This window comes from Panthera leo, chromosome A1 (assembly GCF_018350215.1).
Source record: "Panthera leo isolate Ple1 chromosome A1, P.leo_Ple1_pat1.1, whole genome shotgun sequence".
Taxonomy (NCBI): domain Eukaryota; kingdom Metazoa; phylum Chordata; class Mammalia; order Carnivora; family Felidae; genus Panthera; species Panthera leo.
Genome location: NC_056679.1, coordinates 196,676,784 through 196,701,852, shown reverse-complemented (window position 1 = coordinate 196,701,852; position 25,069 = coordinate 196,676,784). Strand labels below are relative to the sequence as shown.

The 25,069-nt window shown below is 47.7% G+C and overlaps 1 protein-coding gene across 3 annotated transcripts in view; it reads left to right on the top strand.

The window, feature by feature from the left end:
• ARHGEF37 (Rho guanine nucleotide exchange factor 37) overlaps positions 1–25,069 on the top strand; it is a 54,511-nt gene that overhangs the window by 20,878 nt on the left and 8,564 nt on the right. For all 3 annotated transcript variants that reach the window (XM_042949490.1, XM_042949473.1, XM_042949481.1), the window contains exons 4-10: positions 6,386–6,533; positions 16,365–16,564; positions 17,878–18,008; positions 18,711–18,815; positions 20,773–20,883; positions 21,669–21,998; positions 24,110–24,238. In XM_042949490.1, coding sequence (XP_042805424.1) covers positions 6,386–6,533; positions 16,365–16,564; positions 17,878–18,008; positions 18,711–18,815; positions 20,773–20,883; positions 21,669–21,998; positions 24,110–24,238 — 1,154 coding nt within the window. The remainder of the gene's footprint in view (positions 1–6,385; positions 6,534–16,364; positions 16,565–17,877; positions 18,009–18,710; positions 18,816–20,772; positions 20,884–21,668; positions 21,999–24,109; positions 24,239–25,069) is intronic.

Genomic DNA, 25,069 nt, shown 5'->3' with positions numbered 1-25,069 from the left:
AATACATGTGCCCAATTAACATATCTTTTTTTTATACTTACATATTTATATATTTGAGAAAGAGGGAGAGAGAGAAAGAGAGCACACTCAAGCAAGGGGAGGGGCAGAGAGGGAGGGAGAGAGAGAATCCCATGCAGGCTCCATGCTGCCAGCACAGAGCCTGACGCAGGGCTCGAACCCATGAACCGTGAGACGACCACCCGAGCCGAAATCAAGAGTTGGGCACTCACCCGGCACCCCTACAGGTACCCAATTACATTTGAACTTCAGATAACCAGTGAGTAATTTTTTTTAGTATCAGGATGTCCCATGCAACCTTCGGGATATACTTATACCAAAAATTTATTCATTGTTTACCCGAAATTTAAATTCCACTGAAATGTAGTCCTATATTTTTCCCCCTCTAATTTGGCAGTCCTATTTCCTGACTGTAGAGTCTACACAGAATAGCCTCCTCGTCCGCTGCCCGTTGTGGTTAGCAAAAAAAGAGGCACAAAGAATCCATGTGGCTTTTCTTCTCTTTGGTGCATTATGTGCAGGGTCAAGACTGCCCTGGCTCCTGCCAACTCTTTATTCCCAGTCCAGCCCCCACGCCTTGCTATGCTAGGATCGCCTTTCTCGCAATCCTGTAGCCACAGCATTTTAAGAGAGTTTGGGCCTCAAGCTTGACTGTCTTTAACAGGCTTTTTTCCTCGCAGATGACTTAGGTCCCCTGTCATTACGAACGATTCCAACGCAACTCTGACGTTCCCAGGGGGCCCTCCCAGGGTGGTCTCACGACAGGACACCATGCTGTAGCTCAGTGCAGTCCAATAGAAATGTCATTCCAGACACACATTTATTTCAAAACTTTTGAGAAGCTACATTTGAAAAAACTTGAAGAAGCAGGTGCAGTTACTTTTAACGATATATTTGATTTTATCCCAGTATGTCCGCAGACTAACATTTCAACATACAATCAATATAAAAATTATTCATGACATATTTTACTTTTTTTTTTTTTTGGTCCTAAGCCTTTGAAATCGGTGTCTTTTATGTTGACAGCACATCTCACTTGGGATCCTGAAATTTCAAGTGCCCAAAAGCCACATGTGGATGGTGACTGCTGTATCTGGGCAGTGCAGGTCTAACGGTTTGGAGTCTTGACTGGCAAAGCTGTGTCACCCACAAGTCCCTTCATGTCTCTGAGCCTCAGTTTTTGCCTCTTTGAAATGTGCCAGCCGAGACTCTGATTACCTAACACGTACGAGCTCTTTCATTTCACATTGTTGTTACTTGCTGATGACTATTTTTACTGTCCCCATCTTACTAAAGAAGAGCCTGAGACCCAAGTGACAGGGCTTGTCAAGGCAGAACAAGAGTCCTAACTCTTTTTTTTTTTTTTTTTTTTTTTTTTTTTTAATTTTTTTTTTTTTTTTCAACGTTTATTTATTTTTGGGACAGAGAGAGACAGAGCATGAACGGGGGAGGGACAGAGAGAGAGGGAGACACAGAATCGGAAACAGGCTCCAGGCTCTGAGCCATCAGCCCAGAGCCTGACGCGGGGCTCGAACTCACGGACCGTGAGATCGTGACCTGGCTGAAGTCAGACGCTTAACCGACTGCGCCACCCAGGCGCCCCAAGAGTCCTAACTCTTGACCATCCTGCCTCCCTTTTTTTTTTTTTCCTTTCTGACTGATCCTAGGTCTCGGCAGAGTATTCTTTTGATACTGGGAGGAACTTTTTCACTACTGTGACTTCTTTGCAATCTGTGACCACAGGACAAGAGGGAAAGAAGTTAAGTCTTTACTTTCCTATTCCTGGCATTGCTGCTCCTTTGGCTAGCTCTGCTTTCTGGGAGTTTGCCTTCCTCTGCCATTCAGTTACTGGAATGCCCCTGTCCTGGTCACACTGGCTCTGATACGGTTTCTTTGCTCTCAGTCACATGCCTGCCGACGCACCCAGGTTCAGGAGAATGTGGGAACCGCCCTAGATTTTAAGGCTACGCCCAGGCTGTCTCTTTGCAGGGATGATCTCTGCAGTTGGCTGATCTCCCGGCATGCAGATTCTCCCTGGCTGCAGCTTTGTGTACTCTTTCCCCTGTTCCCCCTCCTTCTGGGGGTTCTCCTGAGGGAGTTCTCTCTGGAGATTGGCTGGACCAGCATTGGAGAGGAGGACCGGTCCTGGGTGGCAGTCTCACTGTGGGCGTCTTTGCCGAGGGCTGGACCACGCTGGGCTAGGCACCAGCCCGTGTGTCCCCATGTGACCCCGTGGCGGGCTTGGTCGAGGTCAGGGGCCCAACCTGTACCTTCAGCAGACAGTAGGGTCAGCTGGGCTTCCTGTGGTCCACGGCTCCCCACCCACTTTCGTGGCTAATACATTTGTCTTCGTCCTCGCCACTTCCCCCTAGATGGACAACCAAAGGCTCTTGTGGGTACTTGAGGTAGCTAGCGTTCTCACAGCCATTCCTATCACCGCTTTTAACTCCTAGTTTAGTCTCAACATACTACAGCTAGTATAGATCTTTTTTTTAATGAATAGACTTTACTTTTTAGAGTACTTTCAGGTTTGCAGAAAAATTAAGTGGAACGTACAGAGAATTCTCATATAGTCCCATTCCCCCAGCCCCAGAATTTTGTAGTTTCCCTGCTCTAAAAATCTTCCTATTCATCCCTCTCCCTCCCCTCCCCCCTGGGAAAAACACTGATCTTTTTACTGTCTCCATAGTTTTGCCTTTTCCAGAGTGTCCTATGGCTGGAGTCGTGCAGTACACAGCCTTCACAGAGTGGCTCCTTTCACTTAGCAATGTGCATTTAAGCTTTCTCCTTTTCCTGTTTAGATAGCTCATTTCTTTCCTTTTTCTTTTTTTAATCACTGAATGATATTCCATTGTATGGACATAGCACAGTTTATGCATTTACTTCCTGAAGTACATTTTTAGTAAGTTCCAAGTCTAGGCAGTTATAAATAAAACCGTTATAAACCTTTCTGTGCAGGGTTTTTTAAAAATCACTTTTTTATTTTTTATTAAAAAAAATTTTTTTTAACGTTTATTCATTTTTGAGAGACAGAGAGAGAGACAGAGCATGAACAGGGAAGGGGCAGAGAGAGAGGGAGACACAGAATCTGAAACAGGCTCCAGGCTCCGAGCTGTCAGCACAGAGCCCGACGCGGGGCTTGAACTCACGGACCGGGAGATCATGACCTGAGCCAAAGTTGGACGCTCAACCAACTGAGCCACCCAGGTGCCCCATTTTAAAACTCACTTTTAAACTTTTTTCTATAGTGGTAAAATACACACAGCATGAAATGTACCATTTTACGCATATTTGAGTCCAATGGCGTTAAGTACCTTCACATTGTTGTGCCACCATAAGTACTGCCCTTCTCTGGAACTACTTCCTCACCCTGAACTGAAACTCTGTACCCATCAAATAATAACCAGCCCCTGGTCACTTCTAGTTTACTTTCTGTCTCTGTGAATTTGACTACTCTAGGTAACTCACAAAAGGGGGATCCTACAATAATTTGTCCCATCGTGTTTGGCCTTCAGCATAATGTCTTCAAAATTCTTTTTAAACTTTTTAAATCTTAAAAAATGAATCTTAAAATCAGCTTAGACTTACAGAAAAGTGGCAAAAATAATGCAGAGGTCCTAAATAACCCTCGATACAGCGTCCCCTAATTTTAACATCTCAGACAGTTACAGTACAGGTGTTGAAACCAGGAAATTAACAGCATTGTAACACTATTGACTCTCCTAACCTCACTCACATTTTGACAGCATACCTATAAACGTCCTTTTTCTGGCCCGGGATCTAACCTAGGGTACCACATTTCATTTTATTGTGATGTTGCCTTAGACTTCTTTAGTCTGTCTGTCTTTTGGGACCATAACACTTCGGAAAGTCCAAGCCAGATTTATAGTATATCCCTCAATTTGAGGTTTTCAGTTGTTAAAATTAAAAAGATTTTATAGATTTTGTAAAATTTTATATATGTATCATTTATATTTTATAAATTATAAATATTTTATAAACACTTTATATTTCATTCTTAAATTGAGGTTGGACATTTTTGGCAATAAGATCATGGTTAACGTCCTGTCCTTCTTAGTGGCTCAGAACAGGGGCACATGATGTTTCTATATGTTATTACTTAAAATATTGTTAATTTTGATCACATGATTGATAGAAGATAGTGTCTTCTGTGTTTTTCCTCTACAAAGTTACTAGTTTTCCCTTACAATTAGTAAATATGGAGAAAAACTTTTATATTATACAAATGTTCTATTTCATTTCAAACTTAATTTTAAGTAAGCATTAATTTTAGCATCCATCAGTGGTTCTGCCCTGCAGTAATTACTACTGGTGTTCTTGTGGTAATTTTCTATTTCCCTTATTCCTTCTACATTTATTAATGGCAATTTTTCTATAAGTACAAACTGTCCTTTCTTGCCCACTCATTTATTCAGTTATTTATATCAGTATGGGCTCTGGGACATTTACTTTATTCCACGAGTCAGAATCCAGCACCATCATGATTTTCTTGCTCAGATTATACCAGTGCTGGCCATTGAGAGCTCCTTCACATTGGCTCCTGTGTCCTTTCTGTATGCCTCCAACAATTTTTGAGTACACCCTTACTTTCGGACACCATAAGACGTTCCAGGTTCATCTTGTACTTCCCTGTCCCATCCTTGGAATCAGCCATTTCTCCTAGGAGCCCTGGTTCCCATTTTGGCGGAATGGTATTTAGACACCAAGTTCTAGGCTCTAGGTATGCTCATTGCCCCTGGGGTGTCATTACCCTCTCAACTGATAGAGCTGGGAAATATAAGTGTGTATACTAATGTGTGCATATGCACTTATCTACATTTCTTTCTATCTCTATCTTTTCTTTCTTTCTATCTATCTATCTATCTTTATATATTTAAGACCATGAGTTCGTACCGATACCTACAATTCCAGTCCATCCAGTCCATGTTCCCTCTCATCCCTACTATCCTATCCTGTTCCCTCATTCTTTCCACCCCATTCCATCCACCTGCTGCAGTAACCAACCTCATAAATTTCTGATTTAAAAATTTGGAATGCTTCACAGACTTGCCTTTTATTCTGGTGCATTAACCTTCTCCATATTATTCCAACTTTGGTATATGTCCTGCTGAAATTGAGCACTATAGTAATCTATTTAAAACAGAAAGCAGATCACCCCTGTTCAGACCCCTCTGGTTGCTTCTTACCACCATTAGAATTAGAATAAAATCCAAACCCCTTATCCCACCTTACCTACTTACTTTGAGGCCCTCTGGGATCTGACTTGTGTTTTCTGTTTATTTTCTCTGCTTTCTGCTCTCGTTCACTCTGCTCTGGCTATTCTTCCCCCTCTTGCTCTTGCCCTTATGCCAAGTGCTCTCCTGCCTGAAGCCCTTTGGATTTTTTCCCCCTAAACCTGGATTGCTGTTCCCACCACACACTCCCAGGGCCATGTGCTTCTGGTCTCTGATAAGCATGCACATCTTCATGGAGGCCTTCCTTAAATAGCTCTCCTACTACTTTCTAATGTTTTGTTTTGATTCTTGGTAACAAGAATCAGTATAACGTCATATATTCAATGTGACGAATATAATATATTTATTTACTGTCTCTCTTCCCCACTAGAATATAAGCTCCATGAGGCAGGGGCTTTGTTTTGTTCACAGAGCTTAGAAGAGTGCCTGGCATATAGTCCATAAATAAGCAGTCGGTAAATATTTGGTGAGTAAAGTTTGTGTCAGGTGTTTTTACATGTGTTATTTGATTTAATCCTCATAAAAAGACAATTGGAAGTGAATGCTATTTTTATTCCAATCTATCGGTGAAGAAATGGAGGGTCCAGGAGGTCAAGTACTTGCCCTAGGGTATGCCCTTGGGGAAGGGTTGACCGGAGATCTGGCCCTCGTTCTCTCTGACTCCAGAGTCCATGTGTATGCTCTGCTTGCTATAGTGTGTCTTTGTAAACTGGGGGTTTGAAGTTGTACTTGCCACACACAGTAATTGTCAAGATACAATTGTAAAGCTGTAACACGAGTGTGTTTTATGAACTGTAAAGCACTGTACAGATAGGGGAATTATTAATATCGTTGCCATAATTATACCTACCATTTATTAAGACTCACAGTGCACCAGCCTGAGCCCTGTATCACCCTGTCACTTAATCCTTCTAGCAGCCTTTTGAATGTGAGATGAAAAAACGGAAGCTCAGGAAGAAGCGTGAACGTGCCCAAAGTGACAAAGCTGGTTAGGCCTGGCAGCCTCACTCCCGAGCCGAGGGCTTAGCTGTCTCTCTCAACACCTCCGTGTCCCAAGCAAGGGTGCGGACAGACATGCCTCTGAGGGTTTCTTGTCACTCTTTCATCACCAGGCAACTTATTCCTGGAATTCCAAGAGGAGCTGGAGCGAGTCTATAAGGTCTACTGCGCCAGCTACGACCAGGCCTTGCTGCTGGTGGAGACCTACCGGAAGGAGCCAGAGCTGCAGCGAGAGATCCAGGGCATCATTGAGGCAGTGGTGTAAGTAGCATGACCAGTGAGCACTCGCTTCCGCTGCCATTGACTCCAAGGTCAGGAGCCGTTAAGGTCTCACCCCTCCTTGGTGCCGCTCACGCTGCTTCAGGAGTGTCTCAGTCAGGCGAGGCTGCAGAGACAAACACTCCCACCCCCCCACCCCCCACCCCCCACCCCCGCTCTTGGCGGCTTCAAACAGCAAAGGTTTCTGCCTTCCTTATGCGCCACTGCGGTTGACTTGAGGCCCTTGTTTGTGTCATCCTCACACTGGGGCCCAAGCTTGATGGGAGCCACTCTCTGGATTATTGCCAGTAACTGTGACAAAGGGAAAAGAGCTCTGAAGGGTCTAATGCTGGTAATTAAATGCTCCCGACCAGAAATGGTCTCTATCAGCTCTCGTGATCCGTGGGCCAGAACTAATCACGTGGCTTCATCCGACCACCAGGAGGCCAGGGCTTCTACCCTGCCATGTGTCCAGAGGTGGAAGAACAGAAACATGTGGCGAACAGCACTCGTGTCTACCGTAGGAAGGGCAGTGAGACGGTCGGAATTACGGGCTGTGGGACAGGATGGCAGTGGCATGAAGCTGGTTTGTATCACCCGGGAGGGCCTCTCTCCAGATAGCTGAAGACTGTCCCACGAAACAGGATCAGAACTGCCCTGGGTGGCTTCACTGCCCAGAGCTGGCCCCAGCGGGTGGAAGCTCTAGAAGGAAATATGTAGAGAACAAGTATTTTTTTTTTTAATTAAAATTTTGGATGGATAGCAGTTATGGTTCAGAAACTTAAAAGCATCCACATTTAGGCAGCCAAAAATTCTTCCCAACCCTGTCCCTTCCTCTACCCAAGTCCTACTCCCAGCCCCAGCGTTAAGGTAGCCACTTTGAAATTGCTTATGGATCTTTGCAAAGTTCCTATGTGCGAACACAAGCAAATACAAATATATACTATCATTTTACTGCCTTTTTAAAGAACGTTTGTATTTTTTTTCACTTACACTGTATCTTGGATAGCTTTCCATTTATTTGTTTAATTTTTTTTTAATGTTTATTTATTTTTGAAAGACAGAGACAGAGTGCAAGTGGGAGAGCAGCAGAGAGTGAGAGGGAGACACAGAATCCGAAGCAGGCTCCAGGCTCTGAGCTGTCAGCACAGAGCCAGACGCGGGGCTCGAACTCACGAACTGTGAGATCATGACCTGAGCCAAAGTCGGATGCTTAACCAAGCGGGCCACCCAGGTGCCCCAATATCTTTCCATTTCAGTACATACACGTGTGATCCTGTGAATGGCATATCCTTCACCACATGGCTGTTTCCCAGTTTATTTAACTGGTCTCTGTTTTGTTTTGTTTTTTTTTATGTTTATTTATGTTGAGTGAGAGAGAGAGATGGAGTGAGAGAGCTCTGAGAGGGGGAAAGACAGAGAGAGAGAGAGAAAGAGAGAGAATGAATCCCAGGCAGGCTTTGCTCTGTCAGCACAGAGCCCGACACTGGGCTTGATCTCACAAACTGTGAGATCATGACCTGAGCTGAAATAAAGATTCAGACATTTAACTGACTGAGCCACCCAGGCGCCCCTAACTGGTCTCTTATTAACGGATATTGGTTCACTTCTTTTCTTTTGATGTTACAGGTAGTGTTGAGTAATTATTTATGAGTATATGTCATTTTACTCAGGTACAGGTATTTCTGTGAGGTAAATTCCAGACATGGGTTGCTAGGTCAAAGAAATTATGTATGGATAATTTTGATACTATTGCAAAATTTCCTTCTGTAGAGGCTACACCAAGTTGCATTCCCGTGACCAAGGTAGGGGTGTCTGTTTCCTCATAGCCTCACCAGACTATGTTATTAAACTTTAGAATATTTGCCTCTGAGACAGGTGACAAATGGTGTCTCAGTGTAGTTTCATGTTGCATTTGCTTCTTGTGATTAAAGTTGGTCATCCCTTTGTATATTTCCTTGCCTGGGATTGTCCTGCTTCTTTTCGGTTTTACAAAGGCTTATGTCTTCCCCAGGACAAGCTCACCAAATGGAGAGAGATGAAGGTTATTTTCTGGAAATCAGAATAGTGCAGGAGGAACAAAGGTTATTACCATTTCATCTTGCTTAGATATTCCCTTTACACCCAAGAGAAACACAGTATATAGATTTAGATCTCTCTCTCTCTCTTTTTTTTTTTTTTTTTTGAGAGATAGAGAGCAAGCAATAGGGATGGGTAGAGAGAGAGGGAGAGAGAGAATCCCAAGCAGTCTCCACATGGTCAGCGCAGAGCCCAACGCAGCCCTCGAACTCACGGACCATGAGATCATGATCTGAGCCAGAGTCTGGAGTCGGACGCTTATCCGACTGAGCCACCCAGGCGCCTCAATTTAGGTCTTTGAAGATGATGGTATCTCATATGGAACCTCCTGCTACCTCCCCTCCTCCTCTCTCTTACCTTATGCCCTCAACCCCCCTGAAGCCTTCTTTTCAAGTACCCATGTCCTAGCCCCTCCCTGCCCCTCAAAACCTACATTCACTCCCTCCTTTGATCCATCCTTCCACGGGTCTTAACAAATTTAGGCTTTTGCAACGGTCACTAAATACATTTCAGTAGGAGAGAGGCAGATAACAGAAATGAGGGAAGCAAGGTGCCTGGTGCGAGGCAAAAGGGAGCAGCGGAGACTGAGGCCAACCAGAGCCAACAGACCCTGTGGAGAGAGTGGTTGCAGCCCACCTTCCACTGATTGTTGCTCTATCAAGTAGTTTTTGCTATGTAGCAGACCATCCCAGAATGGAATGGCTTAAGACAAACATTTGTTTGGCTCATGTTGCTGCCTGTTAGCAATGTAGCCGGGCTCAGTAAACTGTTCTGCCAGCCCTGGCCGAGCACCTTCACGTGCCTGTGATCGACTGAAGCTCAGCTTTGCTGATCTTGGCGGGGCTCTGTCGTGCATCTGAGACACGTGAGCTGACTCAGCTCTGGCGGTACAGCCTCTCATCATCTGGCAGGTGGCCCAGGCTCGTTCACATGGTGGTCACAGGATAGAGAGAGGGAGAGAGCAGGAGGGAGGGAGAAGGACGGTGAGAGGGCAGGGCAGGCTAAGGCCTTTAGAGGTCTTGGCTGGGCGTTGGCATGCTGCGACAGACCCAAGGGGTGGAAAAATAGAATAGAGGAGCTTCAAGGTCATATTCAGAGGGTGTGGATACAACCACCACCACCACAACAAAGGGTGCAAACACAGAGAGTAGAATGATTACAGCCCTATTTTACAAACCGTCAGCCTCAAATGCCATGTAGGAATGAGATCCTTTGATTTTTCCAGAGAAGTCAGAAACTTTGATATAACGTCTCCCAGGCACCAAATGCTGGCATCTAGCTCTGACATGTTAGAAGCACTGTTGGGGGGCCGTGGTTGGTACAGAGGCTGCTGTTTGTCGTGCCTTCCACACTCTGGTCTTTCCTAGCCAGGCCAGTCCAGACTTTTCTCATGGGCTCCAGTGCCACACTGCCCAGTAGCGGACCTGGCTCTGCTCCTAACTCACCTTGGTGAAGCCATTTCATGAATCAGAACCTAGTTTCCTTACTTAATGGGGGAGTAATAACTACACCTCATGGGGACACGGACTCATTGTACCCAAGTGACGCTCTATGAACCCCAGCTCTCATCCTTGTCTTGGCTATCCTTGTCCCTTGAAACCACATCATGGCTCTCAGATCTAATGGTTCCAATGCTCCTTTTTTATAACAGACATTAAATTATTATCCTGAGGGGTGCCCGGGTGGCTCAGTCCGTTGAGCATCCGACTCTTGATGTCACCTCAGGTCATGATCCCAGGGTCGTGGGATCGAGCCCCATGTTGGGTTCCACACTGAGCGTGGAGCCTGCTTAAGATTCTCCCTCTCCCTTTGCCCCTCCCCCCCATTAATATCCTGAAATATATTCTTGAAATCTACATATATATGCTACCTATATACAGAACTTAAAAAAAATCAATATAATGGCTCAAAATAAAAAGGAGAAGTAAAAGGAAAATAATGTCTAATAAAGTTAAATGTATTTCAGTGTGCAAATACTTGGGCACCACTACCCTAGAAAATCTAATGAAGCAATCAGATGCTGGCACCTACTTAAAATAAGTTTGGATTCAAGGAAAGGAAAGTCAGAAGCCATTCTGTATAAGAAAGAAGTATGGGAAAAGGAGAGAGCAGACAATGTGCGTCCCCTAGAATGACAAGTAGCAACGATAGCAAATTTAACTTCCCTGTGTATGATATGAAAAAGAAGGAAATGACATAGGTGATGTAGGGATAACATCAGATCTGGGCGGGGGGCGGGGGGGGGCAGTGGAAGTGAGGAAGTAATGATGTTCTTGCAGATGATCTGGGTCTTGTTTATGAAGGGTAGCATCGTAATAATTTCCAGTGTTCTGGTAAGTGACTAGATGGAGTTCAGATCTCAGTTCTTGAAATCACAGCACATTTTGAGGCATTCATTCAGTCTCTGAATGTTCAGAGGGACGTAGGAGACATAGCACTATTCTGCACAGTGTGGGACTGTTGTTGGCAGATGTCCCGCTTCCCTGGTCCCTGCCCACTAAGTGCCTGTAGCTGTCTGGTGCTCGAAGGTTTCCACAGTGCCCCTCGGGGAGAGCCTCTGGTCCAGTATTGCACCAGGGATGCCGTTCTTCCTGTCAGCATTGCTGTCTCCTCTCTCTTGAAACAATAATCCTGGCTTTCTTGTGCTTCTGCAGTCAAATGCTCTACCAATGAGCTATACCTGCTCTTGGCTTTCTTGTGCTTATGATCATGAGACTCTTTCCAGAGCTTAGCCAACCAGAATCCCCACACCGACCATAAGTGGTTCTTTCTCGTCCGGATAGGATGGACCATCTGATCAGATTCTTTGTGATTCCAAAATGCATGCTGTCTCCCGCCCTTTATTTGGGTGGGTGAGTGGGTGAGGTGTTCAGTTTATCCTGTCTCTTAATGCAGCTCCCACCTTGAGGGCCAAGGGGATCAAAGGCTCGCCCTTGCAGTATGCAGGAAGTTCTGCCTCTGACTGTACAGCTGTCAGCCGGGGGAGGCTGCCTTGCAGAGGCACGAAGCACTCAGAATGATGGCGGAGGCAGTTTGCAGAAGGCAGATAAACCTTCTTTGTTTTCCTTTATTGGCAATCTTGGTTTGTTTTATTTTTATTTATTTGTTTGTCTATTTTTATTTTTATTTTTATTTTAGACAGAGAGAGAGCACGTGAGCTGGGAAGGGGCAGAGGGAAAGAGAGAATCTTAAGCAGGCTCCACACTCAGGGCAGAGCCTGACGCAGGGCTCAATCCCATGACTGTGAAATCATGACCTGAGCTGACAGATGGCTCAGTCAGTGAAGTGCCCAACTTCGACTCAGGTCATGATCCCACAGTTTGTGAGTTCAAACCCCGGGCTCTCTGCTGACAGCAGGGAGCCCACTTCAGATTTTCTGTCCCCTTCTCTCTCTGCCCCTCCCCTACTCATTTTCTCTCTCTCTCTCTCTCTGCCCCTCCCCTACTCATTCTCTCTCTCTCTCTGTCTCTCTGTCTCTGTCTCTCTCTCTCTCTCTCTCTCTGCCCCTCCCTTGCTTGTGGGCACAGGTGCATGCACTCATGCTCTTTCTCCCTGTAAATAAATAAACTTTAACAAATAAATAAATATAAAAGCAATGTATGCTAACTAAAAAAAAAAAAAGGAATATTTAAACAATACACAGATATATAAAGTAAAAGGTAAAAGTCCATTCCCCGTTGGTCTCACATTTCCCCATCTCTCCACCTCGTAGTTAACCTTTTCTATCCAGGTTTTCTTCTGTTCATTTAAAGACAGGCAGACAGACTTTACACACAGAAGTCTAAGTGTTGGATGGATGGATGGATGGATGGATGGATGGATGGATGGAAAGAAAAGTAATGAAGGAAGGAGAAATTTAAAGGGGCTCTGACTTACCTGCTTTTCTAGAACTTACTTTTTCACTTAACCACGGTCATGAATATCTTTTCACAACACTAGGAATACTTTTAGCATGTTCTTGTTAATGGCCCCACAGAGTTCCTTTCCAGGGCAGCTCAGACTGTGGTTTATTTAACCAAGCCCCTACTGATGGATATCTGGCTTGTTTCCAATTTTTTACTGCGATAAATAGAGTTGTTGGTAGCTCCCACCTTTATCTTTGCTCGCTTTAGTTGACATTTCTGTGGGCAGATATCTGGAGTAGGATCGATGGAACAAATATTTGTACATTTCACAAATTGCCAAACTGTTCTTCAAAATGATCTTACAAATGCTGCTACCACCAAGAGAATGTAAGCGGGCCTGTCTCCCCTTCCCACACCCATTTTCTTTTTCTTCCTTCCTTCCTTCCTTCCTTCCTTCCTTCCTTCCTTCCCTCCCTCCCTCCCTCCCTTTGGATTATCTTCCAGTTTTTGTTGCCTGTCTGAAAGGCTACTTAAACATTTTCTCCAGATTACCTTAGAAAAACCATAAACATAAAAGTCTGCTGTGATTCTGTCATGACTGCTTGATAATTCTGGAGAAGAGCTGTGATCATTTCTTTGAAGACCCCCCCATCCCCTTATTTGTGGAGTGACAGCTGTCCCCAGGAGGCAGTTGGCCCTTTCCCATGGAAAGTAAGCTCAGAGGATAGAGTATTGCAAATATCTGGTGACTTTCTCCATCTCCCCTGCTCGTGGTCAGCCAAGTGCTAGGAAACCCGTGGCGAGAGCAGATGGTTAGTGTAGGCATGTCCTGACAGGTAATTCTACCCCTACCCACCCCCCCCAACCCCCTGCAGCTAATGAAGGGGCACCCACCTGCTCTGCCTATTCTTAGCCTCATGACTGATCTTTGCTGGACATTTGGTCTGGAAATATTTCCTTTGGAGGAAGAGCAAGAGGCACAGGTACCATGGAGAGGGGGGCAGAGAATGGCTGTGAGCAGCGTCTGTGAGTCTTCTTGGAGGAGGCATGCGTAGACACTGAGGCTTGAAATCCTCGCGAGCTTCTTGAAAGGCAGGTCTAAAGGCTGCTGGTCATGATCAAGGGAAGACTGTTGGAACCTCTTCCCAGATGCCATTGACTTGAGCATTCTTTCTGCAAATGCCAGACATCATCAAGGAAGGGACTAGAAATGGTCATCCATTCATCAAATAGTGCATCTGGAAGGGGTCTTGACGCCAGTTGTTCATGTGTTTTGTTTTATTTTTTAGCTTTTTAGTGAAAATTTTCACACCTGTAGAAAAATGGAAGAATGTAATAAACGTATGCCACTTCCTAAAATTAACCAGTGTTAACATTTTGTTTCATCTATCTTTATACTAAACTATTTAAAGACAAATGTAGACATTATGACTTTTTACCCTTAAATACTTTAAATGCGTCCTAAACATAAAGTGCCTGTGATTTTTTTTAAATCTTTTGACTTTGATTTTTTATTTTTTTAAGTTTTATTTACCAAGTTTTTATTGACAAATTTTGTAACAGCAATAACATGAGCTTATTTTAGTAAACCTGGGTAGAATAAATATTTCATATTTAATGTTGATGACTGTAGAGATAGGCCTTTTTAAAAAATGTTTATTTATTTTTGAGAGAGGGAGGGAGGGGCAGACAGAGAGGGAGACACAGAATCTAAAGCAGGCTCCAGGCTCTGAAGTGTATGCACAGAGCCCGACGTGGGGCTTGAACTCACAAACTGTGAGATCATGAGCTGAGCTGAAGTCAGATGCTTAACTGAATGAGCCACCCAGGTGCCCCAAGACAAGCCTGTTTTAACTAAACTGATAAACTAGCTTTATTACCAAATCTTGTCCCAGATCACATAAACCTGAAATTCCCTTTGGTTGTTTTTATTCTATTTTTGAGAAATTTTAAAGAAGTTTTACTTAAGTAATCTCTACACCCAACATGGAGCTGGAACTCATAACCCCAAGATCAACAGTTGCTTGCTTACCAACTGAGCCAGCCAGGCACCCCCATTTTTGAGAATTTTTATGAATACTAGGATTATGTAAGTACTTAATTTTCTTTAAGCTGGTTAAAGAGAATTGTTTTACCAAGTAATTTTAGCAATACCTTAGAGGTAGAAAGTGCCATATATTCAAAATAGATGCAACGTACATAAATATACAGACAGATCCGGAGATTTTGTTGTTATTAGTATTTGTGAAGAAGGTTTTTGAGATTTGTATTTGTCCTTGGAAGAAATCTTGAGGATGAGGTCTAGAGTTTGGGCAAGCGAGTCTTTTTAGCAGTTCATTTTAAAAAAGTATTTATTTCTTGATTGATTGATTTGATTTGATTTTTTTAAATATAGTTCATTGCTAAGTTAGCTAACATACAGTGTATACAGTGTGCTCTTGACTTCAGAGATCGATTCCCGTGATTCATAGCTTACATACAACACCCAGTGCTCATCCCAAGAACTGCCCTCCTCAATGCCCATCACCCATTTTCCCCAAGTTTTATTTTTTTTGAATTTTCATTTATTTATTTTGAGAGAGAGTGTGTGCATGTGCACAAGCAGGGTTGGGGCAGAAAGAGAGAGAGTCCCAAGCAGGCTCCCCACTGTCAGCGTGGAGCTCGACGAGGGCTCAGATTCACAAACTGTGAGATCATGAGTTGAGCCGAAATCAAGAGTCAGATGCCTAACCGAATGAGCCCCCCAGGCGCCCCTACAACTTTTGATTTAAAAATTGTTTTAAATGTTTTATTTATTTTTGAGAGAGAGAGAGAGAGACAGAGTACTGGTGGGGGAGGTGCAGAGAGAGAGGGAGACACAGAAAACTTTTGATTTTTAAAGCAACAGAACCATTTTAATGAATGAAATATAAAATGGATGTCCCGCATACGGAGTTGTGTTTGAGACATTGCCAAGTGGACGTGTCAAGCAGGCAGTTGACTGTGTGAGTCTGGAGCTCTGGACAGAAGCTGGAAATGGAGATCTGGGTTTGGGATGTGCTTAAAGCCACAGGCCAAGAAAATGGCCCATGGAGAAGGAGAAGCAGGACAATGGGCATCTATGGGGCCAAAAGAAGAAACTGTTTTTTTTTTTTTTTAAATTTTTTTTTTTTTTCAACATTTTTTTATTTATTTTTGGGACAGAGAGAGACAGAGCATGAACGGGGGAGGGGCAGAGAGAGAGGGAGACACAGAATCGGAAACAGGCTCCAGGTTCCGAGCCATCAGCCCAGAGCCTGACGCGGGGCTCGAACTCACGGACCGCGAGATCGTGACCTGGCTGAAGTCGGACGCTTAACCGACTGCGCCACCCAGGCGCCCCAAGAAGAAACTGTTTTAAGAGCAAGGAGCAGGGGCGCCTGGGTGGCTCAGTCGGTTAAGCGACCGACTTCGGCTCAGGTCATGATCTCACGGTTCGTGAGTTAGAGCCCCTCGTTGGGCTCTGTGCTGACAGCTCGGAGCCTGGAGCCCATTTCTGATTCTGTGTCTCCCTCTCTCTCTCTGCCCCTCCCCGCTCACGCTCTGTCTCTCTCTCCTTCAAAAATTAATAAACATTTAAAAAATTAAGAGCAGGGAGCAGTGAGCTGTGTCTGCTGCTGAGAGGCCAAGGAAGCTGAGGACAAAGAACTAACCGTTGCATTTAGTACAGATGGGGACTCAGGGCCCAGAAAGAGGTACAGAGAGAAGTAGCACTGCCTATCTAACATCTAGACCTCACGCGTTACAGATGAGGAAACCGAGGGCCATGGAAGGAGGGTGACTTACCTGAGAGCCCACGGCGAGTTAAACGGCAGCTCTGGGACCAGAGCCCAGTCCTCCTGGTGCCCGAAAGGGTGGGCTTTACCTACCTAACGCCAGCCTTCTCCCCCAGGCCACAAGCTGGGCCCTCAGGCCTCAGTTTCTTACTGGTAATCCCTCTGCAGAGGATTACCAAGTACCCATTGCTGCTGCAGAAAATCCTGGAGAACACAGATCCTGATGCCAGTGCCTACCCTGTACTTCAGAGGGCTGCCTCTGCCCTCCAAGACGTGAACACCAACATCAATGAGTACAAGAGGCGCAAGGAAGTGGGTAAGGACTGGGGAGATTTAGGGGCTGTTATCAATGAGAATGCTTCTAGATCCAAACCTCATCTCAGACTGTCTTCATTAATAAAGGGAATGTAGCAGCTCACGTAACCACAAGTCCAGAGATAATATGGGCTTTTGGTAGGGTTTAATCAGGGGGCTGGCTCCATTTCCCATAATTCTCTTATCTCCGGTCTTTACTGTGTGTCACCGTCATCTTCAGGCTGGCCTCCCTCATGATAGTAGTTCCAAGACTCACATCTGCACAGCAAAGCCTCTAGGAGAAGACGGGGCCTTTCTCCCCTTAGTCATAAAATTAAATTGGAGCTTCATGCTGATAGGATCCACTTGGGTCATGTGCTCCCCCTGAACCAATCACCACGCTTAGGAGAATGCCATGAGCTGATTGGCTTGGGCCTGGTTTATGTTTCATTCTTGAGACCAATCACTGTGGCCAGGGGTTTGGGATTACATGAACTGGCTTATGCCCGTGAGCCCCCACCCCTTGAACTAAAGTGAGATCAGTCCCATCCGAACCAGGAGGCTGCTCTACTGTGGAGGAGACATGAATAGGGGGAGGCCAGGAGCCGTGTATATATACCTTGGGAAGAGCAGCTAGTGGGTGGGGAACTCTATCTCTCAGGTCGTTGGAACGGAAAGACTTGGAAAAGGAAGCAGTGTCCCAAGCAGGGAGAAAACGCAACCGCACGACCTAGATGGTACAGAGGTGCTAGTTTAGCCAGCTCACGTTTCCCAGGGCTGACCGCGACACGTCTTTCATTCATTATCTGGGCTGAGCCTTACAATCTACACTCCAGGTAAAATGAGAGCGGACAGAGCTGGGAAGAGGCAGAGCTGGGTGTCAAACTCAGGCCCCGGGGCTGGGTGGCAGACCGGTGCTACACCAGGACTGGGGATGTGTGCGCCCCAGCCTGGCCAGGCTAGCACTGGCCACGGGGCCCCAGGCAAATCACCTCCCTCTTCTTTAGAAAGTGCCTTCAGACCCACTATCTTATGTGACCCTCCCAGCAATCACACGAGGGGGCTGGTCTCGTGTGCAAATGAAGAAATGGGCCCAAGAAGTGGCGACTTGCCAAAGTCCCACAGCTCCTGAGCCGGGGCTCACACCTTGGAGCGAGGGGCGCCGAGCCCTGTGCTCTTCCTTGGCAGCCTGCCATCCTAATGGACGTGACGCTGATGTCTGAGAAGAGGGCTCTGGGTGGGTGCGTCAGGGATGCCTGACCAGGTGTGTCAGGGATGCCTGCTTTCCTGGGTCCGCTTTGGTTCCCATGCCTTCTCTGTCCTCTGTTGGTGCAGCCTCCAAGTATACCAAAGTGGGGCAGCTGACGCTCCGGGAGAGGCTGGCCCGGATCAACACGCACACCCTATCCAAGAAGACCACCCGGCTGAGCCAGCTGCTGAAGCAGGAAGCTGGGCTTGTGCCCAGGGTGAGCTCCCAGGGCGGGGGCGACGGAGGAAGGGTTGCATCCCAGCCATCCCAAGGAGCAGGACTATGCAGTGGGTGGGGCAGGCTTAGACCCCTTTCGGAGATGAGGAAGCTGAGGCTAAGCGGGTGAAGGGAGTGCCCAACACGGCATAGCCAGGAGGAGGCAAAGGTGGTCCCCTCACGTGATTCTGAAGAGCCAGGGTAGGGCTTTCTCCTCTGCCTCCTGTGCTACTCTTTCTCTGAGTATTTTTTTGTATGCAGACAGGAGAGCTGATCTCTGGGTTTGGGCAAGGAACCAGCTGTGAATAACTATCAGCAGCTCAGGCTGATCGAATACCTCCTCTGAACCAGGCATGGTTTGATCCACCCAGTGAAGTAGGTGTTTTGATTACCCCATTTGCAGATGACAGAACAGGCTCAGAGAGGGTAAAACACTTGCCCAAGGTCCCACAGCTAGGAAGCAAGTGAACCAGGACTCATACGCTCGCTCGTGTATCGGAGTTCATGGTCTGAGTACAAATCCATTAGGCCGCACTCACTGCCTCTAACCGTCCCACTCCACTTTGGGGCCTTAGGAAGTGGCTCTGAGGGGCAGGGCTGGGCGAGGTGGTCCCCCGTGAGGATTTGGGATGCGGGTGTGGGTCTACACTGCCTCACTGCCTCCCCCAGGGATATTCTCAGCTCTCACAAACTCTCCTCTCAGACAGAAGACAAGGAATTCGATTACTTAGAAGAGAGGTTGCACTGGGTGTCGCTGTGTGTGACCGAGACGAAGAACAACGTGGCTGTTTACCTGGCTAATCTGGAGGTGAGGATCTTGCAGTTAATGACGGGTGGGCTGGGCTGGGCCCCCCAGGCAGGAGGCACGCAGGGCTAATCTGACAAGCTGGCAGAGGCAGCAGCTGCGGGAACCAAACGGAAGAGGTCACCTAGTCACTGGCTGTAGGTCAGAAGAAGGCCCTGGGCAAGCACTCCCCAACCCTTAGCTTCCAAGCCCATTGAGCTGCTAGGGAATGAGCTTGGTTAAAATTCACTGGCGTCCGAGCCCTCTAGAGGGACCCTGCCATTCTGGCACCTAGAGCAGGTGACAGACTCAGGTGCCTGAAGGAGTCAGGCAGGTAATATTACCGAGTGAAATGTGCAGGTGTTCAAGGCTTAATATCTAACAGGCTATTTATGAGACTTTTCAGGAACGTTAAATACATAATAATATTTAGAATTTGACTGACTGGATGGGCGGATGGTTCCAAGCTAAAGGGGTAGCTGTTACTTGGCTCAGGGAAGCTGTTGCTGTTTGGGAGTGTGGACCCAGAGTAGCCAGTTCTGATTTTAGGGGGAAAAAAAAGACAACAACTGAAAATTCAGACTTTTAGACAAAATCTCCTGATGTGTCCATGTGAACGACAAATGAAAATTTAAATGCTGTATAGGCCCAAGAAAAAATATTTCTAGAGGCTGAATTCAGCCTGCAGGAACCCCAGTTTGCATGCCTTCCGACACATCATTTGCCTCGTGCCCAAAGAGTCCTTCACTTTTGTTATTGATGCTGACTCATTCCATCTACTCTGTCCCTTTCCTGTGGTTTCGCTCTCAGTCATGTCCATTGGTGCAAAGCAGTCTGGTCAGATGATCACAGGCTCTTCGTACAGTGGGGTTTGGGGTGGCCTTACGGGAAGTGTGTAAAATGAGGGAGGCCACAGTTCCCTCTGCGTGGGGCAGATCCCCCTGCTCATTCCTGCTCCATCCCGGGCCCCCCGGCGGAAGGATCCGGCAGCAGGATCCTGTCACAGTACAATGAGCTGGGCGCGGAAGGCTCTCAAGAAAAAGGATGGAGAGGCCATGAGAGAGAAACGAGAGGCATATGAGAGACACATGTGGCTCTGCAGGTAGGACAGATATTTGGAAGCATTCGGCTGCATTTCCCCAGACTCAGGCTTATGTGACAGACACAGCATTGACATGCAATCCCATAACAAGCACGCAACTCCCTCTTGTAATCCCCAGTCCAGGAGAACCTTCTTTTGCCTGTGTGTCTTTAACACAGGCAGAGCGCGGGGCGCCTGGGTGGCTCAGTCGGTTGGGCGTCCGACTTCGGCTCGGGCCATGATCTTAACAGTCTGTGACTTTGAGCCCTGCGTCGGGCTCTGTGCTGAAAGCTCGGAGCCTGGAGCCTGCTTCCGATTCTGTGTCTCCCTCTCTCTCTGCCCCTTCCCGGCTCAAGCTCTGTCTCTGTCTCTCTCAGAAATAAACATTAAAAAAAACAAACAAAGATGGGCAGGGCAAATCTCGGGCTGGGAGCCTTCTGTAGGCAACGATGTCCAGACAGAACTTAACGACGTTGTTTTTATTGCAATTACTCTTACATGCCTATTTATGGCAGTGATGGCTGGTTTTCCTCTTATGGTAGTGTCATCAGTGGGTTGTTTTTTTTTTAAATACTTTGATACAAATAGGCATGGTTAGTTGATTTCAAGTGTTAATAGAATGCGTGGAACATGCACATGGCAGTAAAACCACAAAGGTGATCGGCAAAGGCATGAAGTTTGGAAAGCGCTGGAATAGGGAGAGGTTGGTTCAGTCCAAGGAAGAACTTTCTAATCACCCAAGTTGTGCAAGGATTGACTAGGCTGTGTGCTTCCCTGTCACGGTGGGTGTGCAGAGAGCCTGGACAGTCTCTTTGAGGGTAGAGTTGGGGGTTGGGGATACAGGCGTGAGATGGCTGTGATGGGCCATGACTGACTGTCTCTCCTTTGCTCGGGGTCCAGGCTTTCCTCCGCTTCAGGCCGCAGGAATCCGAGCTGGACATCCCTGGGGGGCCGGTGGTGCAGTACTGCAGCCTGATGGGAGACCTCCAGCTCCAGGCCTTCCCAGACTTTGTGAGTGCAGCCTCTCCTTTCCCCTTGCTTTTCAGGCAGGCAGCAGAGCCTATTAGGAACGATATTTAGGGGGCGCCTCGTGGGCTCCATCGGTAGAACATGCAGCTCTTGATCTCGCGGTTGGGAGTTCGAGCTCCACGTTGGGTGTAGAGATTACTTAAAAAAAAAAAAAGAAGAAGAAGAAAAAGAAGAATATTTAGAAGTCAGGACCTTTACACGATTGTCACATCCGCAACCGCCCAGAGTTGTCAGCAGGGCAGGGATTATTATTAATGCATTTTACTGATAAAAATAGCCCCCGCTAATGTTTGTTGTGCCTTGCTGTCTGCCAGGCACATAAGCTGCTGAGCCCTTTACAGTCTTCATCGCATTTAATCTTCACAACGTGGCTCACGGGGTCGATGCTATTAAGAGCCCCATTCTGCAGATGAGAGCTGGAGGCTCAGAGAAAGTGACTTCCCGAAGTGACTCAGATGGTCAATGGCAAGTTGGGATATGAGCCCCCAAAGATTGTGTTTGCGATCACCACTCTATACAAGATCTTTTCAGACCTGTGCACAGATGCTGGGAAGCGCCCGGCACTCTGCTAAGCTCGTATGTGCACCGTCCCCGTTTTTCAGATGGGCACGTGGAGGCCCAGGAAAGTTACATAACACGCAAGAGGTCATGGCTAGTCTGTGGGGGCGGGACTAGAGCCCAGTCCTACCTGCCTCCAAAACCCCTTCTCCCAGGTGCCTGTCCTCTGCCACTTCCTTGCCCAGCCCCCAGCTCACCTCTCCCCACAGAAGCAGCGGCTGGAAGGCCTGGTATGGCAGCCATTGTGCAGCCTCGCTAAAGCCTTGAGTGGCCCTCAGAACCTGGTCAAGAAGCGTCTGGACAAACTACTGGACTTCGAGAGGGTGGAAGAGAAGCTGTTGGAGGTGGGCAGCGTGACGTACGAGGAGCAGGAGGCCCGGCACACGTACCAGGCCCTCAACTCCCTGTTGGTGGCTGAACTCCCCCAGCTTAACCAGCTGGCCATGCGGTGGCTGGGCCAGATCTTGCACACGTTCGTGGACCTCCAGAGGGACCTTGCAAAGCAAGTGCTGCAGAGGGCAGAGGGCAGCTTGGCCCAGGTAAGGCCTCTGTAGGATAGCCAGGCAAGGCCTCTTGGCCCCTTCAGTCAGCTGTTTGCGGGGGCTGGGATGGAATGAGATGGGGCCTTCCAAACACGCCATCAGGTGCTTGGGAGGAGCCCACGGGGACCTTCTGGATCTCTCTGATGCCGGTTCTCCTTCCATTAATGGAATCAGATCATGTAAACAAGGGTAGAACTGGGACTTCAGGCCATTCCTGGGCTCTGGGATTCAGAAGCGGAAGAGGCTCTGCTGGGAAAATAGCAGACCTTGGGGCCAGGCCTTGGGGTGTATTAGACTTTGGTGAAAGAGGCCAGGACCCTTCTACACAATCAAGAGTGAATGTCCCAAGCCTCGTTCTGCTGCTACTATTCTTCTAGCAGCCGCCTCCTTGTGAGCACTTAGTGAGTACCTTCCGTGTATTGTCTCACCTAATCCTCACATTGGCCCTGTAGAGTAGGTGGTGTTATTGTCCTCATTCCAAAAGGAAGCCCCGGGCACGGAGGGGTTAAATGGCTTGCCCAAGGCCACCCCGCTGATAGCAGGATGCAAACCCCCATGCATTTTGTTGCATGAAATTTCCTCTAAATCACACATGCTCCACCTCTCTGGAGGCTCTGTGCCTCACTGCACCCTCGCAGCCCCTTCCAGCACACCTCTTCTGAGTGTGACCACGGCCCTTTGCACCGACTCCTTCCTTGGCCTGGAACACCCCTACCCCATCGTCCCCCATGCCTTCCACAGTGCCTGGCGTATGGCGGGAACTCCCCAAACATGTGAAGGATGAACAAGTCTCTCCATGAAGCCCTCCGAATCCCCTCTCCCGGCTGGGAGAGCCCATCTCACCGTCCTCTGCCCTCCACCAGCCCTTCGGATGTGCCCTGTGAAGCACTTAGCAGAGCCTGCCTTCTGCTGGGCTGCTGGATGAAGCTATTTCCCCTTATTGAGGAGGGCTGGGACTGTAGGCTTTATTCTTTTTGGCCTTCCAAGCATTTAATACAGAGTTCTATCAGACACTCTTTTTGAATTTAATTAAGCCTGAACCATCTGCAAAAAGAAGCATTTCTCTTTCCTGAAGGCAGAGGGTAAATCTGATTAGATGATCTTGTCACTCTCTTCCCGCCCTCTAGTTTTCCCTCCAAGGCTGCCAGGCCCCTGGTGTTCAGACCGGGATGTGTGGGGCTGGGGAGTATTACAGGGTGCCAAGAGCGGGAAGGTCAGCTTTATAAAAGCTGAAAGGGGACATTTCCTGGTTGGGCCTGTCAGTGATTGGTGCCCGCTTCCTGTCTGTGGCCCATGGCCCCTCCCCCTGGACCGGTCCTGTGGAGCCCAAGAAAGGCTTGCATGGTGGAGCCTCAGTCTGTCCGCATCCTGGGGGGCAGGGGAAGGGCTCTAAGTCAGAGCCAAGAGCAGTGAGTTTGGTGACAAGCAGAGAGAGGACATGTCTCTGTTAGCTGTGGGGTCTAACTCATTCCTAGGTCGTGTGGTGAGAATGCTGGAGATGGCTAGCAGGGCCAGGGGCTCAGCGTGGAGCATTACTCAGAACTCCTTGGGCTCCAACCCAGTTTAGGCCTAAAGAACAGCGTCGTGACTTGCATAACTGGGAGGTGCCGGAGGGGATGAACCCCGGGCAGGCTGCATTCAGTACAGATAGTGTTGTCGGGGCTCTGACTCTCGCTCCCCCTCCTGGCTCTGTGTCCCTCTCCGGGTTGGCTTCATTCTCAGGCAGACCCTTTTTCTGCACGGTGGGAGAGACAGCTTCACATCTCAGAAGCTAGGGGAAACGTTATTCTGTCGTTCTCAGCCTTCACATACTAAATCTGCGGGAGGACTCCTCTGAGCCTTGCGCGGGCTGCTTGTCCAGTCCGTGGGCTGATCACGGTGGATGGGAGAAGGGTGGCCGTGCCTGCCAGCCATGTGGCTGCAGTACCACGGTGGGCAATCCCGCGAGACCCTCCCAGAGGGATGCTTTCTTGAAGGCAGGCAAAAATGGCAGCCGACAAAGATAGAAAGACCCATCGTAACACATCGGGGCTGGAGTGTAGGCTGCCAGAGTCCTTCTGTCCCCTTTCTCCAGAGCGTGCTCTGATGACAGTGTCTGCCCCACCCAGCTGCCTCACCACCACCTCTCTGAGCCAGCCTTCAGGAAGCTGGTGGAGGATGTGCTGGGCCAGACTGGTCACCAGCTTCGCTCCTTTCAAGAGAACTTTGAGAAAGTGCTGCCACCTCCCACCATACAGGTAAGTGTCCCTCCTTGTCCCGTAGACCGTTCGGTCCTTCACCTGCCAGTGGGGTGCAGCTTTTTTTTTTTTTTTTGTAAAATATTTTTCTCTAAAATATAAGGAAAGGGTACCTTCCAGTCCACTTGAAGGAGATACACAGATAATCTATTTTGTTTAAAAAAAATTTTTTTTTTATGTTTTATACTTGAGAGAGAGAGAGAGACAGAGAGCGAGTAGGGGAGGGGCAGAGAGACAGAGACAGAATCGGAAGCAGGCTCCATGCTCTGAGCTGTCAGCACAGAGCCCGACGAGGGGCTCGGACTCACAAACCATGAGATCATGACCTGAGCCGAAGTCAGATGCTTAACCGACTAAGCCATCCAGGTGCCCCTAGGTAGCCTGTTTTGTAAACAGAGCTGAAGTAGCTAAAGGAGAAAGAGTCCCCAGAGGAGGACGGGCCTGGATTTGAGGAAATTGAAACTGAGTGCTCAGTCGTACGTGGAATTGCGAAATTAAGGGTCAGGAGACAGTACCAGGATTCCCCAGAAGGGAGAAGGGGACACAGAGGGACAAGTAAAGGAGCCCAGCAGAGCACACCCATACAGGTGGCCTGGGCACGTGGCTGGAGTGCAGAGAAGGTCAAAGACCATCAGAGATGCATGGCCGTTCCGAGGGGTGCTGACTCCTGATTGGGCCACAGCCGTCCCCACTTCCTCCCCTACGCTGACACTGCCCCAGCAGAGGTCTCAAGGGGGGTGTGGCAGGGGCCCTGCTATGCGGGGAGAGGAAGGTGCAGAAAATCACAGAGCAGGCACTCGTATGGGTCCCGGGGCGTGGGAGCCTCCTCTC